At 35.5% G+C, this 27,021-nt stretch overlaps 1 protein-coding gene across 4 annotated transcripts in view; it reads left to right on the top strand.

Moving 5' to 3' along the window:
- SCN2A (sodium voltage-gated channel alpha subunit 2) overlaps nucleotides 1-27,021 on the top strand; it is a 157,640-nt gene that overhangs the window by 105,297 nt on the left and 25,322 nt on the right. For all 4 annotated transcript variants that reach the window (XM_020990856.1, XM_020990855.2, XM_020990858.2 and 1 more), the window contains 3 exons: nucleotides 1,547-2,026; nucleotides 17,318-17,438; nucleotides 19,983-20,137. In XM_020990856.1, the coding sequence (XP_020846515.1) occupies nucleotides 1,547-2,026; nucleotides 17,318-17,438; nucleotides 19,983-20,137 (756 nt within the window). The remainder of the gene's footprint in view (nucleotides 1-1,546; nucleotides 2,027-17,317; nucleotides 17,439-19,982; nucleotides 20,138-27,021) is intronic.

The raw sequence follows: 27,021 nt of genomic DNA, 5'->3' as shown, positions 1-27,021 counted from the left end.
TGACTCAGGGTGCAGAAGGATACATATATTTTTTGGACATGGCCAATGCAGGAATTTTTAAAAACATTTTTTACTATGCATGTTTGTTACAATGTTTTTTTTTTATTTTTTCAATAGTGAGGGGAGGTGTGGGAAGCAGATAAAAATTGATTTTTAAGTGAAAAGAAATAATTTTAAAAAACCAAAATATCTTCCCTGCAGTGTGATATATCTTAAATTCAGAAGAAAAATTTAGATTATCCATCATTGTGGATTATGGTTATTATCAATTTGATAAATCATTGTTATGTATATTTAAAATACACAATAAAAATTGTTTGGAAAGTAGTAGTAGATAAGTCAGGAAAGGTATATTGAAGATTGGGTGAGATTTTTGAAGAGCTAGATTGTAACAGGCTTGAACAAGAGACTCCTTAGGTCCAAATTTTTTTAAGCAGGCTACAATATTTAACAAAAAAAGGAATTTCAAAAAGATGATATTTTTAGGAAAACATATTGTCAAAACAGATGAGCTAGTAACATGGTCAGAGCACATATGTTTCAATTATTCTTGGGATATTAGGAGAAGGCAAAGGCAAGCCTCCAGTATATTGGATGAAACCTTTATGTAAAACTTAAAGGAGAACATGGATAAGAGTCATTTAGGATGGGAAAATGTGGATGAGTTGGAGGGAACCTGAAACTGATGAGAGCAAAGATCCATTTGAGTAATGGGAAGGTACTGAAACTTTTTGATCAGTGAAATACTTTAGAAGGACAGTACTTTAGGGAGCTGACTGGCGATGATAATGTGAGATGAATTAGAAGGGGCATGATATAAAAATCTCTAAGTTCACTAAAAATCAAACCTACTTCTCCAATTAATACATTCTTATGTTTACATGTCAAATTAGTAAAAGAAATTCCGTTTTCTAGGGCAGTTAGCCTATGGATTCCTTATCTTGATAAACGTATAAAATTTAAATTAGACACTAAGTACAAGATTAGCTGAATCATTTTAGTTTTCTTCCTCTTTTCATACTTTTATCTGTTTTATACCAATGCTTTATATAAAATATAGAAAAGCCCTATTTTGGTAATAGTAAAAACTATACACCCAAAATATATTTTATTTTTCCCTTACATAGAAATTGCATACAATAGTAGCCTTTAGAAATTAATACTAACTAAAAAAACTTCTCAGGTAATATCTCTAGGGATATTACCTGACATCCTTGACTCCTCAGAAATCAGTGATAAAATGTGATTGCATATGGTTTCAATATGGATTCACTGAAAATCAAAATAAGATGGCCAATCTCATGACTTAAAATTGCCAGTCTTGACTGAAGTCAGGTCTGGACCTGGACTTTGATGCTTAAATTTTGTTTTATATTTTACCAAAGTTCTATGCTTTGATATAAGTGAAGTATTTGCATTTGTTTTAGCGAGGTAGTCTAACATGGATTATAGGAAATAGCTGTTAATACAATCATTGTGTTAGTAGTAGCATATTTAATTGTATTGGAAACAACTGGACTTTCTGATACCTGTTTTCTTATTTCAGGTATTGAACCTGTTTCTGGCCTTGCTGCTGAGCTCTTTTAGTTCAGACAACCTTGCTGCTACAGATGATGATAATGAAATGAATAATCTCCAGATTGCTGTGGGAAGGATGCAGAAGGGGATAGATTATGTGAAAAGAAAATTACGTGAATTTATCCAGAAAGCCTTTGTTAGAAAACAGAAAGCTTTGGATGAAATCAAACCACTTGAGGATCTAAACAATAAGAAAGACAGCTGTATTTCTAACCATACCACAGTAGAAATAGGCAAAGATCTGAATTATCTTAAAGATGGGAATGGAACAACCAGTGGAATAGGCAGCAGTGTTGAAAAATACGTTATTGATGAAAGTGACTACATGTCATTCATAAATAACCCCAGCCTCACTGTAACAGTACCAATTGCTGTTGGAGAATCTGACTTTGAGAATTTGAATACAGAAGAGTTCAGCAGTGAATCAGATCTAGAGGAAAGCAAAGAGGTAGGCCTTTTTGAAATAGGAAAAATGCTTTGGTATTTATTTTCTTTATTTTTTTATGTTGTTGGACAATGCTAAATCTGTTTTTTTTTTTTGTTTTCTTTTTACTGAAAAAAGAAGTAATCTCTATCAACTATCGCAAGACTAATGATTGATATGTAAGTTTCACTTCAGTACCAAAGGTCCTGGTAATTTGTTATTTCTTTCAAGCAATCATGATTTTGGATGTTTTATGATACTTAAGACAATGAAATAATGTTAGGATTCCCTTCTTATGTGTTCTATCTTGTGGTTAACATAGTGCTCTTGAAAAGGTTTCAATTGATAAATGAGATACCTTTGGTTGGAATAGTACAAAAAAGGAATCCTTCCTATAAGAGTACCATTAGTCTGCATGACTTAAGGTTCTTTAGACATAATGGAGGAACCTTTGGTGGAAAATTGGTTGGATCTCTAGGGAAGTTACATCCTTGACTCTTCAGAAATCACTGATAAAATGTGATTGCACTTGGTTTCAATGGTGATTCACTGAACATCACACTGAGATGGCCAGTCTTGTGACTTAAAATTGTCAGCCTTGGCTAAAGTCAGATTTGGATCTTGACTTTGACTCTTAAATTTTGTTTTATATCTTATCAACAAGGATATTTGGGGAAAGGGGAATTTTTTCTCCAAAAAATTTATAGTCCTGTGAATTTCCTGTTTTAAGGAAGTCTAACCAAGTAAGTGACAATTCAGCTTTGCAAAAACATAAAAATGAGTTTGATTTCTTTGCATTATAAAAGTGTCTGCTTCACAGAAGGATTCTTTTAAGTCAAAGGTTTCTTAGGACACATGTGTTAATTTATAGATCAAGCCAGTTCTTATTAGGGAAGGGAGAAGATGGGGAGGAAGAGCAGGACACTTTAAAGATAACTTGAAATTTAAAGATAAAATATTAAGAATCACTTCACTGTCAAATTCAAAAGCACAGGAAGATACACAAAAACACAACTAACAAACCTAGTTGGTTTGGGTTTACTTTTCATTTTTCATTTCCTTTTTTGTTTTTCTGTAGAAAAAGAAATTAGCAATACCTTTGATTAACAATAATGGTCTACTATGTTCTTTAATGCTCCCTGAATAATCACCACACTATTCAATGAAGGTAAAATAGAAATGTTATATTGTACTTCTTTCAATAAACTTTTAGTTCATAGAGCCTAAATAAACCTCTTACGATCTCTTGAGAACCACATAGATAATAAGAGAAAAAAATCTGATTTTTTTTTAATATAAGGAATCTGGCCTACTCACACATATGTGCACATACAGTCCGCATATTGTCCCTGTTAGCCTAACCATTCCTTGATGATAAAATGAAAACTGTACTGAAAAGAAATGAACCCCAACTTTGTACATCGCAATGACAATATTTTAAAGCATCAACCCAGACAACTCATTCATAAACAAAATTGGTAGTTAAAACAGGAGCTTTTTTATGACAACATTATGGTTTTTGAGGTAATCAGGGCTGTGATATCACCATTTAGCACTAGTAATAAATGTGATGTGAAATTTTAAAGAAAGAAAGTAAAGAAAAAAAGGAAAAGAAAAAAGAGTGCTTCTATAAAATGCAAACAGCAGAGTAAAGGTTATAGCTACCACTTTGCCAGTATTGCTGAGATAATTTATGAAAACGTACTAATACATTATAACCTGAAAAATAGCTGCTGATATGAAGAACATTATCTTTAAATGGACTAATCATCTAAAATAAATGTTCTTATTCTTGGGTCTATGAACTTTTAAAAATATATTTTGATAACTGTATTTTATTATAATTGTTTCTTTTGTAATCCTTTGTATTATAATTTATGCATTTAAAAGCATTATTCTGAGACAGAGTCCTTGGACTTCACTAAACTGCCAAATGGGTCTATGGCACATAGAAAAACAGACTTTTCATTTGTTCATTGTTGAACAGACCATGCTAAAGAATCAGGGCAAATTTCTGGCATTTAATACTTGTGTCCAATTATGGAAGCTAAAATCATTCTTCCAAAGTAAATTCTCAGCTGTATGAAAATTAGCCCCCCAGGATTTGGTCATTACAATGGAAATATTTGTGTTCTTCCTTAGAAGCATACTCTTTCAGTAAGTAAAGGTGATTTTTGTTTCTTACATACTCATTTTTCAAGATATTATTCAAACTGGACTTGATGTTCTCACACAATTAAACATTTAAAAAGCACCTGGCACCAAATGAAACTTTTGAGGTGTGATTCCTTTGAAAGACAGTGATTTTAATGCACAACTCTGGTGTTTGTTGGGCTTCTTTGGTCCAAAATGTCATTTTTTTTTTTACATCTGGCCCAATCCAGTACAATCCAAGCAACATTTATTAAGCGTCTACTATGAGCTAGACTCTGTGCTAAGAGCTGGGGATGCAATCCATAAAAAGAAAGACAGTTCTTGTCCTCAAGTAACTTATAATCTAATGGAAGTCAACCCCTCTAATTTGGTGTAACTTAAAATAAGGACAATTGCACTCAGCTCTCAGTTTCTCCTGATTCCTTATTTACTTATATGTTTGATGTTTGTTTGAACATCATTTTCTGTGACCTGAAAGCTACTATTAAGTTGAAATTCACTGTGGGAGTCTAATCTATAGGTTCCTATTAGAAGTGTGCATATCTGCTACCTTGCTTAAGGAGTGTTCTCTTTCCCTCCTCCTACGGTGTTGCTGTATTTGTAAATTCAGTTCAGTATAATTTATTAAAGACCTCCTGTGTGCAGGAAATATGGTTAAAATTCAAACGTGAAGAAACTTTCCACTTAAGGCTTTTTCAAGAAAAATTAAATCTTTTAAAGGTGGTGATTAAAAAACAAGATGAGCAGTAACAATTCATTCTTTACATATATTTATTTATTTAACTACTCACTTATTTCTGCCTTCCGCACAATAGCAAAGAGCAGAAAACTAAGATAGATGTCTAGAAAATTTATATTGTGAACCTGGCTACCACTACTCTGGCAGGATATGAACATTCTATTGGGGGTGTATTGGGTAGGCGATATAGGTTGCTATTCTTTTCCAAAGAGCTAAAAAAAAAAGGTTTAAAAATAAAGTAAGAAAAGGCGAAATGGGAGATTATTTTTTGGAAGCAATGTCTTAATGTGTTCAGATTCAGAATATCTTTAGTAATTTTTTGCCATAGTGGTTTTTTTTTTTAACCTGATGCCAGCTTTCTAGATTAAAGTCTTAACTATTGAAGAATACATTTTAGGATAATTTCACTAAAAGTTATACTTGGAGGAATACCCTTGAATTCAAATTGGGATGTTTCAGATCTATTTTAATCCCACCTATGATATTTTTACATACAACACTAGAATCTTACTACAGGCATGCCTTGGAGATATTGCGGGTTCTGTTCCAGACCACCACAATAAAGTGAATATCACAATAAAGTGAGTCACATGAATTTTTTAGTTTCCCAGTGCATATAAAAGTTATGTTTACACTATACTATAGTCTATTAAGTATGCAATAATATTCTGCCTAAAAAATAATGTACATACTTTAATTAAAAAATGCTTTGTTGCTAAAAATAATTCTAACCATCACCTTAGCCTTTAGTGAGTGGTAATCTTTTTACTGGTGGAGGGTCTTGCCTGGATATTCATGGCTGATGACTGATCAGGGTTGCTAAAGGTTGGGGTAGCTGTGGCAATTTTCTTAAAATAAGACAACAATGAATTTTGCTGATTCAATAGACTCTTCACTTGAATACTTGGAGGCCATTGTAGGGTTATTAATTGGCCTAATTTCAATTCTGTACCTCAGGGAACAAGGAGACTCTAGGAGAGGGAGAGAGATAAGGGAGTTGTCAGTTGGTGAAGCAGTCAGAACACACATTTCTCAATTAAATTGGCCATCTTACATGGGTGTAGTTTGTGTCTCCCAAAACAATGATAATAGTAACATCAAAGATCCCTCACTGCATATCACCATAACAGATATAATAATGTTGGAAAAGTTTGAAGTTTGCAAGAATTATCAAAATGTGACACAGAGACATGATGTGAGCACATGCTATTGGAAACACCTAAGCACACAAACCTTCAATTTGTAAAAAACACAGTATCTGCAAAGCACAGTAAAAGGAGGTATCCTTATACATAATGTGACATCGAGGGAGACAATGTGGAATTCAGTATAAGGGAGGTTTGTCATGGAAACTATGCAAGAGAATATAGTTGTTGAAGAACATATTCATCTTTTTAGAGGACAGCCATCTTCTGTTTGGATATCAGGTGATTTTGTGTCTTCTACCAAGGACAGCTTTAGAGTAAGACTCCAGGGTATTTTAGCCACAGTTCAAATAGTAGCAATTTATTTGTTCATTTAAATTCTTCACTTCTATTCTTTTGTGTTTAAAGTAATTCCTTTTAATGTCTTTTGGCTTTTACTGATTGACTATATGCTGTGCTTTTTGGAGTTCAGTAAAAGAGATATATTGAAAAAAAATGTGTTGAAGTCATATTTGAATGCCTTTTTGTTCCAGTATAAAATTTAGCCATATCCTATCATGAACTTCATTGCTTACCATTCTTACTTCTCACAGGGGTAGAGTCAAGCTGGAGCAGTCAAGAATGCAGCTCTGGTGGTTTTTAACCAGACAGAGGCACGTGCCACCACCACATTTACCCAGGTTACATAAGCAAATTATCAATGTATACTCACTTCTTCCTGACTATGGACTGGCCTGCATGCTCCTTAGCTATGTTCCTTGCCCATCCATTGGCAGTACAGTAGAAACATGCACAGATGCTCTCTATGCTGTCATATAAGCATGGTCAGGCAAGTCTGACAATCCTAACATTTCTGTGACTTAGCGGCTGATTTTCCTGTGTAGACTTTAATAGAAAGTTGTACTTAATGACAAAGTGCATGCCTTTTGTGAATTATCTATTTTCCATTATAACATTATAGGGTTTTGAAGCTATTTAAGGTCCTAAAGAAGACATGTAGATATTTTATAAAATGGACATTTACAGAAAAGATACCCTTCTCTACTCTGCCTCAACTTAAAAAAAAAATTCGATAAATGTACTTTTTTAATAAAACTAGGCTGTTATAACATTAATTATTTTCTACTTAGTGACAAGGGTTTTTTTCCCCCCAAACTGATTTGCCAATTTAAACAATTCTTACACGTACACAAGCTGCTCAAAGGACTATAATTCTCTGAAAATGTAAATTAATTCAAGTGTGGCTGCCAGGCAGATACATTCAGTCATCATATGCTGATTTGATACAGTTAAGGGATAATACCAAAGTTGTTTTTGTTTTTCTTTTAGCATTTGACAAAAAGTACTTAAACATTCAAAAAATAATCCACTTAAGGATCTTTTAAAAGGCAGTATAATATTATGGATAGAATCCTGCCTAGGAATCAGGAAGACTTACTTCTAGTCAATACTAGATTGAGTAGGTAATCCTCTAAGACTACAAGTTATAGTTAGTTGCCAATCTGCGTTAATGGACTTTGTTTCCATACTATGAGTACCTATTCTGGAAAAAAAAATCAGAAGTCTAGACAAAAATTAAAAACATCTTTTAATTTCCTCACCCAATGACCTAAATATCACTAAATGTTCTTAAAATAAAAATGTTTCCTTCAACATCTGAGAAAGAAATTAGCAGAAAATCTATGGAAAATAATTGCATGCTAAAAGTTAATATGGTTTCCCCTTTTTCTTCTCTCCTTTTGCTTCTACCTGTCACTCCCTCAATAAGTATGTATGCTAGTCATCTCAAGACTAAAACAGCAAACTATCTCCTGTATGTTCAGTGTTTAAATAAAGCACCACATTTCTATCTGTACTCAGTTAAGAATTACAATAGTCACCTACAAATTTGTTATTTTTTGAATGAAGGGTCCTACTTTATCACATCATTGGGAAAATAAGGACCACACTTTCTTTGGGCTCCCACTTGATGTTCTCATTCATTTCCCCATTTCAGTGAGTAACATTGTGTATGAAAATACTTTCAAGTATTTACTCTCAAATTTACACATATAAGCCCTTATTTCTCTCTTGAGCTCCAGTCCCTACCTCCAAATCCCATTTAATGATTTATATTTGAAAGGGTTAAGACATGCTAATTAACTTTCTATCGTTTAGGCACTCTTTGCTCTCCTCCTTTTACCAAGACCATGGGTTAGGAAAATGCATTATATTGTCTGGGCCTCTGTGTGTCATTTTGTACATTACACAATTTAATCAACTAACAAACACATTAGTGTTAGTGTTAGCATCTATTATATGCCAGAGAGTATACTAGGCATTGGAGATAAAAAGACAAAAGTGAAACAGTCCCTGAAAATAAGAAGCTTAAAGTCTAACTGAGGAGACTTGCAGGACTGCAGGAGTTATTAACCTTGGCTTCATGAATATATTTTTTAAATATTTTGATAATTATTCAAGACAATTGGTCCCCTTTGTAATTTTTTGTATTTTATTTGATGTATTTAAAAACATTATTCCTTACCAGACTGTCAAGGAGGAGGGGCAGAGGAGGACATGCTCAAAAAAAGTTAAGAACCCCTAACATAAAGATATTTTAAAATAGATACAAAAATAATGTTGTTGCTATTTAGTCATGTCTGACTCTTTATGACCCCATTTGGGGTTTTCTTGGCAAAGATATTGGAGTGGTTTGCCATTTCCTTCTCCAGCTCATTTTACAGATGAGGAAACTGAAGGCAAACAGGGTGAAGTGACTTGCCCAGGGTCACACAGCTAGTAAGTGTCTGAGGCCAGATTTGAACTCAGGAAGATCAGACTTTCTGACTCCAGGTACGACACTCTATCCACTGTGCCACCTAGTTACCCAAGATACAAAATAGATAGAAGATGATTTAGGGAAGAAGATACTAGCAACTGGAAGAACAGGAAAAGCTTTATATAAACGGTGGAGCTGTTTTGAAGAAAAGTAAGAATCTTCAAAAGTCTAGGATCAGGAGTAAGTGAATTCTAAGCATAGAAACAGCCTATGTAAAGGCAGAGAGTCAAGAGATTGAGTGTTGTGTACGGGGAACAGTAAGGAAGTGGGTTTGGTAGAATATAGAAAACTTGAGGAGAAATAATATGTAATCACTATGGAAATATGGGCTGGAATCAGACTATGAAAGGATAAAGAGGCAATATCTACTTTCAAAGTAGTTGACATTCTATTGAACGTATTCACAAATAAATATAAAATCTATCAAGAATAAATATGAACAGAGAGAATTAGGAAAGGCCTCATGTAGATGGTAAAATTTGAGCTGAACCTTGAAGAGGCAGAGGTGAAGACAGAATAAATTCCAAACATGGCAGACAACCTGTGCCAAGGCACAGGAGGTTGAATCTTGTGCATAGGGAATAAAGTATTAGCCCATTTGACTGGAACAAAGAGTGCATGAAAAGAGTAATGTGTTATCAGCATGTAAAGAAGGGCTGGCACAAGATTGTAAAATACATTTAAAGTCAAAGAGAGTGGTTTTTATTTCAACATAAAGGTAATAAGGAGTCACTTCCCTGAAGCGTCTTGAGCAGGTGAGTGACATAGAACCTGTGCTTTAGGAATATCAATTTGACAGCTATGTGGAGGATGAATTGAAGAGGAGGAGGACTGGCTTCAGAGAGACTAATTAGAAAGCTATAGTCCAGGAAAGACATGATGAAAACCTGAAATGGTTGGTTATGATACGAGTGGAGATAAGGAGATGAATGTAAGCAATGTCGTAGAGGTAAAACAGACAAGGTTTGGCAATGATTGGATGGAGGTTGTAAGAGTGAAAAGTTGAGGATAACTCTGGAGTTGTTAGCTGGGTGTCTAGAAAGGTGGTGAAGCCCACTATGAAATTTGGGAAGTTAGAAGGAGTTGTAAACTCAAAGGGAAGGACAATGAGTTCATTTCTGGAAATTTTGAGTTTGAAATGGTTACAGAGCACCCAGATAATTCAAACAAACATGTGGAGATATGGGACTGGAGCTCTGAGGAGAAATGAGGGCTACATATAAAAATTTGGGAGTATTCTGTGTATGGAGATGGTTCCTGGATGCTGATGATAGGGAGAAAAGGTGCTGCTCATTTTCAGTCAACTTCCAAAGATTATTGTCTCTCAAATTTTTACACACACATTTTTTCCCCTAATCATTCTTTTTATGGAAGAATGTTCCTATGGAACATTGTCCACCATGGCCCCAAACCCTCCAGAGAAATATCAATGGATTTGGAATCAGAGACCTGGGAGAAAGTTCTGCTACTTATTTATTAGCTGTGTGACACTGGGCAAGTCACTCAACTCTCTGGGTCTTAGTTTCTTCACCTTTCAAAGGAGGGGGGTTGGACTAGATGATTTCTGGGATTTCTTCCACCTCTAAATTTATAATACTATAATTTGTTAACAGGTACATTAAGGGAAGTTTGGGGAGAACTATAGAGAGATTTATTAGCTAGGGACTCCTCAGGGTTTCTACTCGAGATCTCCATTTGGATACTAAATCTGGTACCCCTTGACAACTTTGCTTCATCTTTTATCCTATAATCCCTAAAGGAAACAATTTCCCAGACAAATGAATATTTAAGGGAAATAGTACTCCTAAATAAGTAGGAGACCTCTACCATCTTTATAGCAGGAAGACAGATCTATAGATCTATCTATCCATATCTATTTATTGAGAGAGAAACAGACAGAAGTTTGTGTGTTATGTGGTATGAAAAAAAAAATCAAACTGGGATTGGCAGTTTATAAAAGTGCTGCCAGGTAGAGGGGCTGTGTATCTTTTTGTTTGTATGTGTGTAGACACAATGGCCCTAGGCTAATTGCTTACCCTTTTAGTGCCTCAGGCAACTCTTTAAGACTATAAATTGCAGAGGAGGGGGCCATCTGCACTGATAGAAGTTCCCCTCCATGAACTCTCTACATCAATGAAAATGTGTATCAAGTAAAAATATCTTTATTTATGACTTGTCCAAGCTGGAATTTTTGGTTTGTTTATATCTGTTAGACCTGTGATTTCATCATTGTAGAGGACAGCCCCCTACCAATGAAGATCAATCAGTCAATCAATTATTTGTTAAGCTCTACTATGTGCCAGGCACCATGCTAGGTTCTAGGAGTACAGGTATAAAAATTGAAGCAATTCCTTCTTGCAAAGAGCTTTCATTATAATGGGGGGAGACAACAAGTACATGTAAAAAATAAATAGTATTAAGAGAAAGTTAATAAATACAAACATATACAAAGTCTTTAAGTAGAAAGTAATTTGGGTGAGAGGGCACTAGTAGTTGTGAAAAGTAGGAAAGGCTTCTTGCAGAAAATGGTGCCTGTGCTCTCTCTTATAGGAAAAGACGGTCAATATGAGGCAGAGAGAAGGAATAGGGGCATAACAGGCATAGGGGATGACCAGTGTAAAGGCACAGACATGGGAGATGTAGTGTCACATGTTGTTGTTGTTGATTCTCGAAGAGACCCCTGGCATCAGGAAGGTGATGCTATGACTTGCAAGTGAATTGGACTTAAGTGAAGGAGGGCTGTGCAAAGTAAGAAACAAAGAGAAGAAGCCAATTTAACTGTTTTGCAGGCATGGGAGGGGTATGTATAAAGACTTGAATTAGGAGGCTGTTGCAATAATCTAGGTGAGAGGTGGTGATTGTGTCAGTAGAGATAAGGGGTCAGATGTGAGAGATATTGTGGAGGTAGAAAAGTTAAGATTTGATGACTTGATTGGATACGTGGTATGAGGGAGAGTGAGAAATTGAAGATAATACTGAAATTACAAACCTGGAAGACTGGAAAGATGGTGATGCCTCTAATAGAAATAGAAAAATTTGGAAGAGCGATGGGTTTGGATGGAAAAGTAATGAGCCCTGTTTTGGTCATGTTGAGTTTAAGATGCCTATATGACAGACAGGTTTGAAATGTCCAATAGCAATCGATGGTATGAGACTGAAGCTCAAGTGAAACACTGTAGATCTGGGAGTCATTAGCATAGAGCTAAACCCATAGGAACAGATGAGAAACAAATTCTTTAGCTGAGAGAGAGGAGAAAGGGGTGTGGGTTTGGAATTCATTAGGGAGAGAAGGTTTGCATTTTTTTTCCCATGGGGAAATCAATTAGAAATGAAAAAAGAGACTATTCTGCTGCAATAGGAGCCCAGTTGAGATTGGATATCATGAATTTGTAATGGGCCCAGTCAGCACAAATTGGGAGACTTCCTCTAGCTTCATTCAGTAGCTTGTAAGAGGAATAGAAACAGATAATGAAAATAACATAGGTCTGAGCTTCGACATGAAAAAAGTAGTTAAAAACCAAGGGGACGAGTAATTCAAGAGCAGAAAATAATGTAGAAGTGAATGATTAACTATTGACTTGAGTTTGGAGAGGGGAAAAAATGAAATCAGAGCCTGAGAAAATATTAAAGAAAGATAGAGGGAATGGAAGTCTGGTTGAAGGTGAAAGAAGAGTTGTAAGAGAAATGGAGCATAAGGAGATGTGGAATGATAGGAGATTATTATCAGCAAATGTTCTACAGTTTATAATCTTAGGGAGTTACATGGAGTGCTGAGAAGTTAAGTGACTTGCTCAGGGTAACACAAATAGTATGTTTAGAAGAGGGGCCTGAACCCAGGTTTTCCTTATTCTAAGACTGATTCTCTATCCACCATGCTGCCATATTCACAAATACATGTATCACTCATTTCTGTTACATCACTTGAAATGGACAAAAAAAAAAAACATTGAAACAATTTCCTTTCTAAATAATTTCCTTGAATTAAATTGAATTTGGATGTTTCATAAAGCACTGTATATTAATTAGCTTCACTACAAACCCTAATTGCCAAAAATATCCTTTTCATTTATACTTCCTACTATTTCTATTTTAAAGGTTACAAATAATCACATTTTAAAATCATAAGGCCTACCAAGATTGTTCAGTTGGTATGCTGTAATATAAAAACATGCCTTTGATTTGACATCTTTCTTATGAAGAAAGGACAATGAAGGAATTCTTCCTCTTACGCGTCTAGCGTTCTGATCCTGAAACTACTTTAGAGCAAGAATATAACTCCTGTTGTCCAGGCTACTGAGATTCTTCATGCAGAATGACTTGGGATTTTTAAAATACAGATTAACAGTAGGATCCATGTGGAAGAAAGCATTAGAATCCTGGAGGACTAAAATAGCTGATATAGAATCCCCCACTCACCTGTATAGTTCCCTTTGAACTCCTCCTCCCCTCTTTTTATAAAAAAGAGTTGGAATTCTTCCTTCCTTTTCACATTGAATAGAATTGTAAATTGTAGTTTCTTACGGATTGATCTTAACTTGATTATTGACAGGGTAGACTTTAAAAAGTACAGAAACAACTTATGAGGAAGTAGCATCTATTTTTTTCTGAGTCACATGATACTGTGCTATTTATACTTTTACTTTAAACAGTTTGAGCAATGATTGTTGTCATGTTGATTTTTTTAAGGATAAATCACCAATAGTGTGGGGGAAATAGTATTATTAACATAACACGTTGAACTCCTTTAATATTCATTGAATAGTTCATTTAGGAGAATGAGTCTCCATTTAGCTCAATTCATCTGATTGTGATTATAAGAAGTACAGTAGGTTTTCAGTGAAAATAAATTTGTTCTGTGACTTTACTATCTTAAAATTTAATTTTAGGAGTTATATGAATGCAAGATGATTCTTGGTATTCTTCATGCACAAACACTATTGGTTGTCTGATCATTTTATACTGTCTGGAGATCCTTTATATTTTGTTGAAGATTAGTTTGAATTTAATTCCTTTGCATTTTCTTGTTCTCTGCATTTTCCTGTGAGTGCTATCCAGACTTAAGTAATGCAGATAAACCTTTAATCTAATCCAATACAAAGTGTTTACCTTCTTTCTCACATTTTAAGAAAATGACTTTTCACATTTTCAAATAGTGATGACCGTGACAGCTTTTACTATCATAGGCAACTGGTGGCTCAGTGAATAGAGAACTGGGCCTAGAGTCAGGAACACCTGAGTTCAAATGTGACCTCAGACTGTGTGTGACCTTCTGTGTCACTTAACCTTTGTTTGCCTTAGTTTACTCAATTGTAAAATGGGAATAATAATAGCACCTACATTGTAGAGCTGTTGTGAGTATCAGATGAGATAATAATTGTAAAAAGAGCCTAGCACAGGGCCTGGCACATAGTAGGCACTATATAAATGCTCCATGCCCTCCCTCAGGAAAGCCTTTGGGAATGACAATTTACTTCTACATTTCATGTTTCTCTTAAGTAAAATGCACGTTCTAAGAAATGCTTAGTGCCATATTTAACACTATACTACATGACATAAATAGATGCAAGAACTGCAAATGGTGAAATAATGATGAGATTCATGAGAGTCCCCCATAGAGATGAGCAAGTCTACACATATGATTAAGTTGTGACATTTAATTAACACATGCAAGTAGTTACAGCTGACTCTCCACCTTTTAGAAATTGCTCCAGGTTTGAAAGCTTTCTAAAGGATTAGGTTATATCTGATCTACACAGACTTATAGTGAATAAATGTGAGACTGGATGACTTAAAGCCTGAAACCTAGTCACTGATTCACTGGGACTTTAGGCAAATGCTTGGTTTGGTTTGCCCTGATTTCCTCATCTGTATAGTTAAACCATGATAGCCTAGCTTATATATGAGGATTAATGTGCACATGCATTCTTTTGAAGGCAGTAATTACATGCAAAATGCTATGTTAAACCTATTCTTTCCCCTTTAAGGGGAAAGGATGTGGTCTTCTGCATCAAGGACAGACAGAGAATGACTCTCCTTAAGGAAGGTATTTTATACAGGATTATGGGACATCTTCTGGTAAGTCGGGATGGAGGATATCATAATAATAATGGGCTTATCATTGAATCACAAAACCAGAATTTTCACTTCCTGAAACTGCAATTTAACCACAGGACCTGCATAGTTGGCAGTTCTGCTGTAGAGGTACCTAAGTAGTCCCATGGCCTTGAATACCACCGTTTTGATTTACTTAGATATTTCTGAAATGTGTAGCCCTAAACCTAACCTCCCTTCTGAGCTGCAGTCTAACATCTCTACTTATCTATAAGGTAGCTTCAACCAGAAGTCCTACCAGTATCTCAGAGTCAACATGTGTGATTTGGACAAGTCATACAACCTGTTATATGCTTTGCAAGAAAGGTACCATACAGATGTGTGCTATTTCATTCTTCTCCATGAATCTGCCACAAACTCCTTCATTCAGCATTGGCTACTCAGAAATGTAACACTCCTTTTCCTAAAAAGGATATATTTTCAAGAAAATTTAAAATAGAATATTTTTAAGTGCTTGCAATGAAGACTCTATTTGTTTTATGTTTAGAATAATAATACAGGTTAACCTAACTAATATATTGGAATATGGTGACAAACATGGTGTAGTTAGAACTCTATATGTTTGATAATATGAAATATTTGAGCAAGATAAAAATATTTCAACTTCTGTGTCAAAATGTATGCATAGTCTTTTATTTACTTACCTTGGAAAGTTTTAAAAACTACAGTCATGAACTTGGAATTCTGAAAGTCAGAGATCTAAACCTTATTCTTAGATTTGTGGTTTTTTATGGTGAACGAAGGAAAACTTTTTATGTGATTGCATAATTTTACTTAGAATAACAGGATCCCTCCTAACACATCAATTAACTAAGTAGATATTTGGTATACGTCAACCAGTGCGGGCACTTCTTCAATTAGTGCATGGTACTTTGGGAAACAGTCATTATGAATTACTGTGGTTGAAAAAAATCATATTTGATTATCAGCTCTCTGGTGATGAACTTCTCTAGACTTGCCTTAGCAGTTTCTCAGATGACAGACAATATCTGTCACCAGCTTGTGTTAGAAATCTTTTCATTTTCCATGGGACCTTCTAGACCTTACATTTTCCTGGCATAAACTTCTAGGGAAAAAACAAAACAAAATAGGGTAAACTCCATGCTGGGATGATTGGAGCAGGCCTTGAGAGGAGAAAATATTCTGCATAAACATTATTTTGTCATATGATAGATGACTCTGTGCTGAGATGCCACCAATCTAACCCTATCCATCTTCTCAGGAATAATACCTGTACGTGTATTATCAAAACTTTTCTAGTGTTATAGGACAATATCCATTTTGTCAACAGTAGTGCAACATGGTGAATGGTGCATTTTACTCATGTGCTTACATCATTCCCTTTATAACTTAGCTCCTTATCAGTGCAGCCATCTCTTGATGTTATACACTTTATGGTAATAACATTGTAACAGGTCAGAGAATGCTGTGATCAAAACTACTCTGATTTAGTGTGGCACTCATACCTGTCCCTGGGTAACTTTGATTGTGCCTCAGTTTGGGTTTTGGAGGAACCAGGTTGAAGATTTGGACTTCTTTATTTATTTGGGCTTAAGAACCACTTGATCTGGCCAAAGATATAAAAGATGTAAAGCAATTTTATCGTATTCTATTTTCTTCTGACAATGTTTAATTTAATTTAAAACAAAAAGAAAAGAAAAAGAAAGAAAATCCACTTGTTTCTTCCTGTGTTCATAAGACATGTATGTGTGCCAGAGTAACAAGTAGTTTCCCCAATGCACAATGAAACATACAGGTGCATTGGCTAAAGAGAATGCAATATACTGGCTATTGCTATAAAGCTAATAATCTGCTGCTCCTTATGAAATTACAGAGACGTAGAAGATATTTAAGAACAACTGGTAACAATGTGTTTTCATGTCAATGAGAAACAGATTCTGCTGTTTATGTGCATCCAATATGATATTTTCTGCATTTGACATGAAAATACTCCTGTGCAGCTTTCATTGGTTGGGTCACAATGTTAGAATAAAGCAAGTCATTCACAGACTGATTCCTAATGGACAAGCCTTCAAACAAACTCAAGGTTAGCAAGACACCCATTCTGCAATCTTGCTTGCAGATTCCATTGCATAGTTCCCATATTGGCTGAAGACAAATTATGTAACATATTTGTGCAGGAAAAAATGTACATATAGACACAGTCTGTATTGTGTCTAATCTTGTGACCCCACCTCTACTAAAGCAGATTGGCATTATGTATGGACATTTAAGTGAACCTTACATTTCAGAACTCGGAAATGCATACGGAAGACTGGGGGTATGCTTTATCTGTGTTGCAAATGATATTTTTTAAAAAAAGGTTTTCTGTGGGGTTTGATTTGCAGAAGTTAAATGCATCTAGTTCATCTGAAGGGAGTACAGTGGATGTGGGAGCCCCTGCAGAAGGGGAACAGCCTGAAGTAGAGCCTGAAGAAGCCCTGGAGCCAGAAGCCTGCTTCACAGAAGGTAAGGAAAGAAAAGTGAACCAGCATAGTCTTTTACTTTGGCTTTTTTCCTGCTCTTTTGAGAGATTGTGATTTCAAACAGACAAGGTAACATGAAATGGAATTCACTAATTTCTGTAGTCACTGCTAACCCAACAACTCTGAGTATCATTAGCTGTTCAAAGACATCTTGTTTGTGGAGCTTTTAGCAAGGGGGGGGGGGGAAACTAATAAAAGATGCCTATTCTTCTTTAGCAGATCTTAATAAGAAACTTGTTAAAAGTAATTTAGTGAGAGATGGTGTTTCCTTGTTGTGGTTTAATGTTTTATCATCACTCAAAACATGCTAGTTAATTTGGATACATCTGAATGAACCCCTAGCACTAAGAGCTTTCATGGGGACTTTTGGTCAGAAAGAATTGAATAATTATTAGATGCACTAAATAATGATCTCCTGAAATAAAATAAATTCTATGATATTTACTACAGGAACCTCAAAGGACTATTTATAGAAAACCAAAATTATATTATTGGGTCACTAAATATTTCTACAGGCACATAAGTATCTTTTCAGTTATGAAAATATATCCTCAGAGAATACCAATGTCTCTTTATAATTCCAGGAATTACTTCATTCTTAAAAATTTTTAGTAAAAAATTATTTTAATAAAACCTAATGTTATAGGTCAGCTCTACCCCATAGTCAATAGAAGATATACTCCAGTACTCTAGTAGACAATATCAATATTGCTTAAGATATTTTTTGTAAAAAAAAAAATTTAAAAAGCAGGAAATACTGGTTAGTTCATGAAAAGATGCACTCATCTTCAGAATATGTGTAGGTATATAAAGAATATATGTACATATGTACATATGCAAATATGTAATCTAATTCTTTACTTTCTCCTTTAATGGCTTGCACCAATACTCATCTGTAAAATGGGGAATGAAGATGGTTGGACTAGATTACCTCTAAAGTCCCTTCCACCTTTAAACCTAGGGTTCTATTATCTTATAAATTTTATTATCTTATAAATATCTTATAAATTATCTTATAAATAAATGTTATCTTATAAAACTTTAATTATTATATTGGTCTAAATATTCATTTCCCAAGAATATGGACTGTAACCCTAAAATGAGATCTCTTAGAAGAGAAAAAAAGAAAAGCTTACACTGAAAACAATTTTTGAGTATTATAAAAAACAGATTTGGGGGAAATAATTTTTTCTATGTTTGGACCAATACTATACTTGCTGATGGAAACATCATGAGAAGCAATAGTTTTATATGGAAAATATTATTTTTATGTCATCAAGAATTTTTCCTTGAAACATAGTAAATCCTTGGATATGAAAAATTCAATACATCAATGCATTGAAAATTAATGATAATATCTCATTATGCATACCCTCTAATTTTTCAAAGTGCTTTCACATATTTAATTTCTTCCAACAACTGAGTAAAATGACAAAATAACAGTAGTATTTGTTAAGTATGTGAGAGTGCTTTATAAGCCATAAAACATTATACAAATGTAAGTTATTTCTATATCTGATCTCAAAAAGTCCATAGATATTTCAGCAAATAGAAATCATTTTTACTATGTAAAATTAGCAATATTATACCAAGACATAGTTGACATCATAGATCTCTTATCAACATAGATCAACTTACTACCCTAATCCTCATGAGCATTGTAACCTGACTTCTATATGCCTAAAATTGTTGTCGCATTAAAACACTTTCAAGTATAGCCTATCAGCGTTAGAGAAATGAATATAAACAGTAGGTACCGATTCACTTTTTAAAGGATGGTTTACAGAAACTTTCAGACATTTTTATTTTTTATTCTAAAGCCTGTGAATCTGTGAGCTGCTGTTAACCTTTCAGCTCACTTGTTAAAACCTAAGCAATTGCAAATATTATTTGAACAGAAATTTGTTAAAAGGAACATTTATAAAATTGAATGAAATAATTCATTATGTTTTTCTTCTGGCATGGAACATAACTTGCATAATTCTAGTTGGAGGTGCATATGCATTCAGCTATTTTCAAGACCACAGCTAAAAAATACAATAGCAAAATATGAGTGTTAATTCAGGTTCAGTAGTTGATATTCTTCTTATATGGTTTTCAAATTCCACCAGGAATGAAGGATGAAACTTGGAATATCCTTGCAGTTTAGGAATCAATGGGATCAGCATGTAGTGGAGTAAAAAGGATTTTCTGAAGGGGAAGAGTGGGGGCAGAGGTTCAGTTAATTGTGGTGGGAGATAGAGAACCTATAGATAAAAATTAAGAGATACTAGGTATGAGGTATGTGATAAAAGAAAATTGGAAAAGAGAGGGTTTGGGGGAAATTTAGTCATATTTTAATCCATGAAAAACATTAAGTCCTTTGTGAACTTTTCATATGGCTGTAGCACTTATTTCAATTAAATGCTACGGAAAGGCCTAACTTATTCTAATTTTCCCTACAAAATATTTGAATAAGGGTTACAGCTTCAGAATTATTTTCTACTTTGATTCTACTTTCTTTTTTATTTCATACCACATATCCTAGGCTGTGTACGGAAGTTCAAGTGTTGTCAGGTCAGCATAGAAGAAGGCAGAGGAAAACTCTGGTGGAACTTGAGAAAAACTTGCTATAAGATAGTGGAACATAACTGGTTTGAGACCTTCATTGTCTTCATGATCCTCCTAAGTAGCGGTGCCCTGGTAAGTGAACCTAGCCTACCACATTTCTAAGCATGATTTCATAAAGCATCACTTGCCCACTGAAATATTCCTTCCTGTGTGGATTGGAAGTCTAAAGGCATACAGCAGGAAGTGCTAGAGAAATCTATTGAGTTGATAAACTGAATTGATTGGACTAGGATGGTTTGAGGAAATTTTAAAGGAAGAAATACCCAGACCTACAGATGTTTCCCTAATAAGAGTCTCAAATCAGAAATTCTGTGTTGATATGAATTTGAATTATTTTGTTTTTCCCCCATGGTCAAGGATCAAGCTTTTAGTAGCACTGAAGTGTAATCATAGTAGGCTTATTCTGCATATTCTGGTTTGACTTTCTTGACTGAATTGTCCTGTCTGGTCAGACAAGCACCTTGGTCAGATGAGTGAAATACTGAATTAAAATATTTGAAGGTCTTGGTTGCTGTTGCATAGGAAGCAATAATTAGGCATATGGTAGATCAGTGGGTTCTTAGATTATTTTACCACCAGTCATCTGGCCATGGCCACAGCAATAAACTGCCTATGTGACCACAGCTGTTACATCACAGAGGCACGGCTGCCAATAGAGTAGCTCTGTCAACAAAGTTTGGAGCCGTCTTGTAAAGAGGCCTTAAATGCCAGGCTGAGGAGTTTGAATTTCATCCTCTGAGTAATAGGGAATCATTGAAAGTTTTTCAACAGGAGAGTAGCATGGTTCAGATCTGTGCAGTAGAAAACTTATAATGGCAGGTGTGTGAGATGCAGAGGGGAAAGACTAGAAGCAGGAAGATTAGCCATGTATTTATTACAATCGTCTTGGTTAAGAGGCAGTGGGAATTTAAGCTGGGATGATTGATTGTCCTGTGAATGGACAGGAGAGAAATATGGGCAATATTGCCAAGGCAGTACTGATAGGCAACTAATTGCACATCAGGGTGAGGGAGAGGTAAGGTCAGAGCCAAAACTAGTATAGGGTGAATGGGGCTTTGCCCTGCATTGCTGATATCCAGCACGGCATGTTTCTTCCTTGAGGTTAACACCATCCCTTTGCCTTTCCTTATGATCCTCCAGCAGTTCATATGACAATATAGTGCAATTCCCATGGCTGGTCCCTTTGATGCTCTTTTCTACCTACACCCCCATTCTCTACAGGGGTAAAAAGAAGATCTCCCCTTCTCTCGCTGCAGCTATACCTTGATATTCTCCTTTCCCTTTCTTCTCCACTATTTTTACCCTGGGTGAAAAAAAAATAGGCAGGAACTGAGTATAGAACATCCTTTCCAAAATTTTGTCGACAAAAGGAAGAAGAGATGTGAGGTGATAGTTTAAGAGGGTAAGAAGGGAAAGGATAATTCCTGTTGAGCCTCCGTTAGGCATTAAGTATCTTTTCCCCAGCTTTGTTCAGAATTAAGGACCAGGTACTGGCAAGCCCTTGTTTAGTTTTGGTGCAGGTACAGATGGCTCAGTAGCTGAACGGGCCTAAAGTCTGAAACACCTAAGTTCAAATTTGGCCTCAGACACTAAGTAGCTGAGCAGGTCACTTCACTGCCATTTGCCTCAGTTTCCTCATCTGTAAAATAGAGATAATAATAGCACCCATCTCCCAGGGTTCTTATGAGGGTCCAATAAGTATCTAAGTTCAAATATTATTTCCTCTTATTACCTTTGTAATTTTAGGTCAATTCATTTAACCTTTCTGAGCCTCAGTTTCCTCAACTGAAGGTATGAACTAGATTGTCTCTATGGCTCCTTTTAGATCTCCCAGTCTGGCCAATCAATTAGTTCTAAATCCACTTAATTATTCTATCATCAAGCCTGTATCTCTCCCAGCTAACCCTCAAGAATAGTGTGAAATACTTCATCATATCCTTTGTTAATATCTAAGTAAACTGTATCTACAATATTCCCCTGATCTAACAGTTTAGCAACACTTTCAAAAAAAAAATTAGTCTGATACAACCTGTTTCTGGTTCTTCAAGATCAATGCTTCCTTTATTAGGTACACATTAACCACAAGCTGATAGTTGGCCAATTCCATTTTATTTTCTTTTTTTAAAATCAGAACATTTACTCCCTCTAGTTCTTCTCCCACTCTCCACAATCATCCTGATATCACAAAGAGCAACTCAGCAATCGCATCCTCCAGTTCTCTCAGGACCTGAGGATATAGCTCAGCTGGACCTGATGAAGGAAGAGCAGCTAAATGCACTCTTAGTGTCTTCTTATTTATCCTGGGTTTTAATTGCTTATTAGCAATTTTCTAGCCCAAATGTCATTCTTGATAGAGAAAAAAAAGTATAGTAATAAATTAGCAGATCTATCTTTTTTCTGTTGTCGGTTATCATCAATCAATCCAGTCTGAGCAACAGTTTCTAAAGTTTTGAATCTCTTCGTTTCCCCATTATAGCTGAAATTAAAAAAAACAAAAACAAAAATCTTAGCTTTCCTCATGAGCACTCCTGACACTATTCTTGCAATAATATTCATACTTTTAAAGTCATGCTCCATTACCAACCCTTGTTTCTATCTTCTGTGCATATATATGAAATGAGCACTCTGTCCTCACTTTTCAAGAGTTATACTGGCTGTATCACCACCCGCAGGATTCTAGCAGTACCTATAGGTTTGGGATGTCTTTCTCTGATGTTATCAGCTAAAGCCCCTCTTCTGGGTTTGTTCCCTCACTATTAGCCATCACTGACTAGCAGCCCCAACTTAACCAATTAACATCAATTAACTTTTTCAAAGGTATTTACAAGATATGTCAAGCATGGAAGTACAAATATATATCCTCTTACACTTCTGGGCATACTCTCCCTTGTACTTCCTCTGCCTCTGGAGTGAGTGGGATCAGTTGTAACACAGTTGCTACATAACACCAGTCCTACCAAGTTCATATCCAAATGTGACATTGATGAGTCTTCATTTCAGCTACCACTAGGCTAGGTTGGGAAGGTAGCTCCTGTCTTTGGGGCCTCTGTGCTGGGCTAACTGCAAAACCTGCAATGGACTTGACCCTCAGACTCCTTAATTCCCAGATGGCTCACTTTTATGATCTTTTGAAACTTATAAAATTTTCTATACATATGTGTGTGTACATGTTACTATAATCTAATTTGGAATATATGTATACCGCGCATGTATTTTAAATTATTCTCCCTTACCTAAAATGAAAGAACACTGAGGCCTTTTTCATAGGCCTCATGATGTCCTTAGATAGAAAGAGGGTTCGAGGCCTTCCTGTACAGCATTCTCTTTAACAAGATGCTGTATAGCAGAAAGAAGTCATCTGAGGAAAGGAGAGGAGAGAAGAGAAGAGCCTAACCAAGGTATTTGGAATCTTCCTCCTGCCCCATTATCTGGTTCTGGTGCTGTAGCAGCAGCCAATCTCTTCATCAATACATGGATAGCAAACTGGAACCAGTCGCAAAATGTTGCCACATGCTCCTGTCTCTCCAAATCCTTTCCATTACACATCACTCTTCCAGAAACAGGATACTCAGTCTCTTCCATTTGGAGAATTGTATCAGCAGCATTTTGTACGTGGACAGAGAGACTGGTCTCCTTGGCCAGTCTCCCGTTACCTTTCTTTTAATTTAAGTTATGAAGTTTTCTTTGTATGCACATAAGTCTCTTCAGGCATTTTTCCCTACCCTTTCCTCCTCATCATGGAATTGTTAGTCTTTATATATAGCCTTAGAACTTCATTTTTGGTTTCCCCTTTTTTTTTCCTGGACTAACTTCTCCTATAAAAATTTAATCCATGAGATCCCAACCCTCCACTAAACTCTTCAAAAGTTGCTCTCCCCAAATCTAGAGGGCATGTCAGACTAGGCCCAGTTTTCCTGTCCTCTGTAACAAACTCTAGGTGGAAGTAGTCACTTTCCTCCCAAAATTTCCACCATTTCCTCCTCAGCAACCTATTCCTCCATATTGATAATAATCAGATAATAGTAGAATCCCTGCTCTACCATACTACTTTCTCCACCTCTCCAGGGATCAATTTATTCTTAAGGCTAAGAAAGAAGGTATTACTTGCTCTGTTTTAGATAAAGCATCAGATATTTAGATCATTGAAGTTCCCCCACAACACCTATATCATGCCTCTGTTCCAGGCTTCTGATGTGTTCCCCAAATTCCTTATCTACTGTATTTTTTCTTTCTGTCCAAGTGGACTATAACATACTTTGATGATAAAACACCTGTTTCTCTCTCATTTGCTGTTCTCACAAATGTTCTCCTTATCATCTTTTGGTTCCTGGATTTCTTCACAAGGATATGCCTTCTTAATATACAATACACTCCAAGCCCAGTTCCTAACTGAGGCCAGATAGGACAAGCAAAAGAATAAAGTAGACCAACAAACAAATAAAGGGAAACTGAGGAACAGGGATCACTGAACTTTCTGACCAGTTCACTATTCAGATTCCTGTTTCCTCTTCTGTGAAATAAAGGTTCTGAAGCTGATGATCTCCTCCAGCCAGCTCTAAGTTCTGAGATCCTAATTATGTTGCTTGGCCTCTGTGGAGAACTGGAGAATTCTCTTCTGCCACAGAAGACTCCAGAGTGTAGTTGTTATTGTAAAAGGAAGGGAGGCTGCTAGTTGATGGGCTGGTATATAAGAGTGATGGTCTTAGCTCCTAGAGAGATATGTTATGTTCCTGTCCTCACATAAATCCTGCATAGGCATCAATTTAATGTGTTTGGAGACATCTATTTCTCTTGCTAGTGCATGCATACTAATGGAATACATGGGCTAGATGTGACTTATCCCTTTCTCTCCTGACAGAACCAGCCTATTTTATTTCCTAATCATACTTCTCTGATAACATCCTTTGTACCATTTCTCTTGCATAATTCTTGGTTGATCGTGTGTTAATTGACTACCTACAGCCACAATGTATCTCTCCATTACCCTTCAGGTAATACTGAATTTTACTTATTCAGACATTGTGGAATTCCGTGATTCCTATCTATACAGCATCACCAGAACAGTAGCATTATTAAAAAAGAAAGACTATTATTTCAATGAAAGATTTTAGATCATTAAAATCTCTGTGTAAATTCATCCCTCTCTTGCTCCTATTTAATTCTGGGCCCAGCTCACTATCCATGCATAATATTTGCCTAAGATATATATGAACCATTTCTACCAATTAGCCACTTAACTGAATATTCTAGGTTAGACAACAGTCATTCTTCATCTATTTGGTCTTTCCTGTCTGGAGAGTTCAACCAAAATCTTTTAAGTGATTATGCTTCTTATTCAAGAGACTCTGCAGTACTGTAGAACTAAAAGCAATCAACACAATAGCATCCACAAAGTGGAACACTTGGAGGACCTCACCATCTGTAGGGAAAACTTATTCCATTTGGACTCTGAATTAAGACATCCTTTAAGGTGGTGGCAAACATCTTTGATGAGCATGTGTGGTCTTGTTTTATGTCTGTCTTGATATCAATAATCAGATTGTTGATCTGTATGATTTTGTCATATGCTTGAGAGATACCTTGTTGAAGGGAGCCCCTAAAGCAGCTAATGAGCACAGTGGAACCTTATATTCTCTATATCTTTTTGTCAGTTTTGTGACTCTAAAAATGTGGTCTGGTGTAGAATATCATTTTTGAAAATCTCAAACCTCATCCAGGATATTCTCAAAACATGTGTAACTTATTCTCATTAAAATTTTATAGAGCTAGGAAAGAAGACATTTGGTTTGATAGTTATTATTATTCTCTTAGTCATCCTTTTCTGGTAATAATATGGTTTGAAATTCCCCCACCCGCCAAGTGTTTCAAATTCTTCCCTCTTTCAGATACCCTAAGAGTTAATCCTGCAGTGAAAATTGTGTAGCCTCTAGTAGGAATCTCTGGTTTTCTTAAGTATCATTTCTGCCATTTCCCTCACTTAGTCCATTAGAGACTGATTTTAGTCTAAATCGTGGTGGTTCCGTAATGGTTGATGGAGAGAATAGTTTGTTGCAGTATAAAAGCTTTTCAGAGCTTTTCTGATTTTCCAATTTCATCATTAAGTGCCCTCAGGATGATTTTTCTTAGCTGTCTCTCACTAAACTCTCTGCATATTTCTTTTTCCTTTCTTCTATTCTCCCTGTTTTATGAAGCAATATTGTGAACTAACCTCTACCATTTTCATAAGATCTTAGAAGTGCTCATAAACAAAATTGACATTGCCCTTGGCTGGCATATCTCTTTCCTTGACAAGAAGATTCTGTGGCTCAGTCAGCTTCTAGGTTTTTGTTTTTGTTTTTAATTTCTTTGGTTATGTTGGTTAAACTTCCTTAGGAAATGTTAATATTCTGTGTCTGTTCCTTTATCCATTTCCCATTTTTAAGTGTCAATGGGTTGTTCAAATAGATCTCATTAGAACTTCCTCATGTGTATGCCATTTCTTCTTCAAAGTTTTATTCATTATTTTAGTTTGATATTCATTTTGATATTTGCTGTAACAGTATGGTTTACACAGAACTGATTTGGTAATGATTCCAATATGAGTAACTAGTCATTTCCTATCTGTTAAAATATACTGATTTTCTGGGATCATAAAATCAATTTAATTCAAAAATATTTGTTAAGCAACTATTATGCACAAGCCATTATGACAAAAATGGGAAAGTCCTTGCCATCAAAGACCTTACATTTTACTCACCACCTATGTAGCTAATCATCCATTTTGTGAGTTTTGCACGCCCTCTTCAGGGTCAGGATCTTCAACCATTAGTTCAGCCCTGGACTAGCTTGTTCATGTCCCTTGGAGAATAGGGGGTTCCATTTTGGTGTCCTGTGGTTTGTTTGCTCTGTAGTCTTTGGGGGTAGTCTTATATTAGTAAAATAACTTCCAGATCAGTGGTCTGAGATGAGGCTTTACT

The sequence above is a fragment of the Phascolarctos cinereus genome, unplaced genomic scaffold, assembly GCF_003287225.1.
Source record: "Phascolarctos cinereus isolate Bilbo 61053 unplaced genomic scaffold, phaCin_HiC Scaffold_726;HRSCAF=1367, whole genome shotgun sequence".
In the NCBI taxonomy this organism is placed as follows: domain Eukaryota; kingdom Metazoa; phylum Chordata; class Mammalia; order Diprotodontia; family Phascolarctidae; genus Phascolarctos; species Phascolarctos cinereus.
The sequence above is the reverse complement of the archived record's forward strand: the minus strand, read 5'-3'. Positions and strand labels throughout refer to the sequence as shown.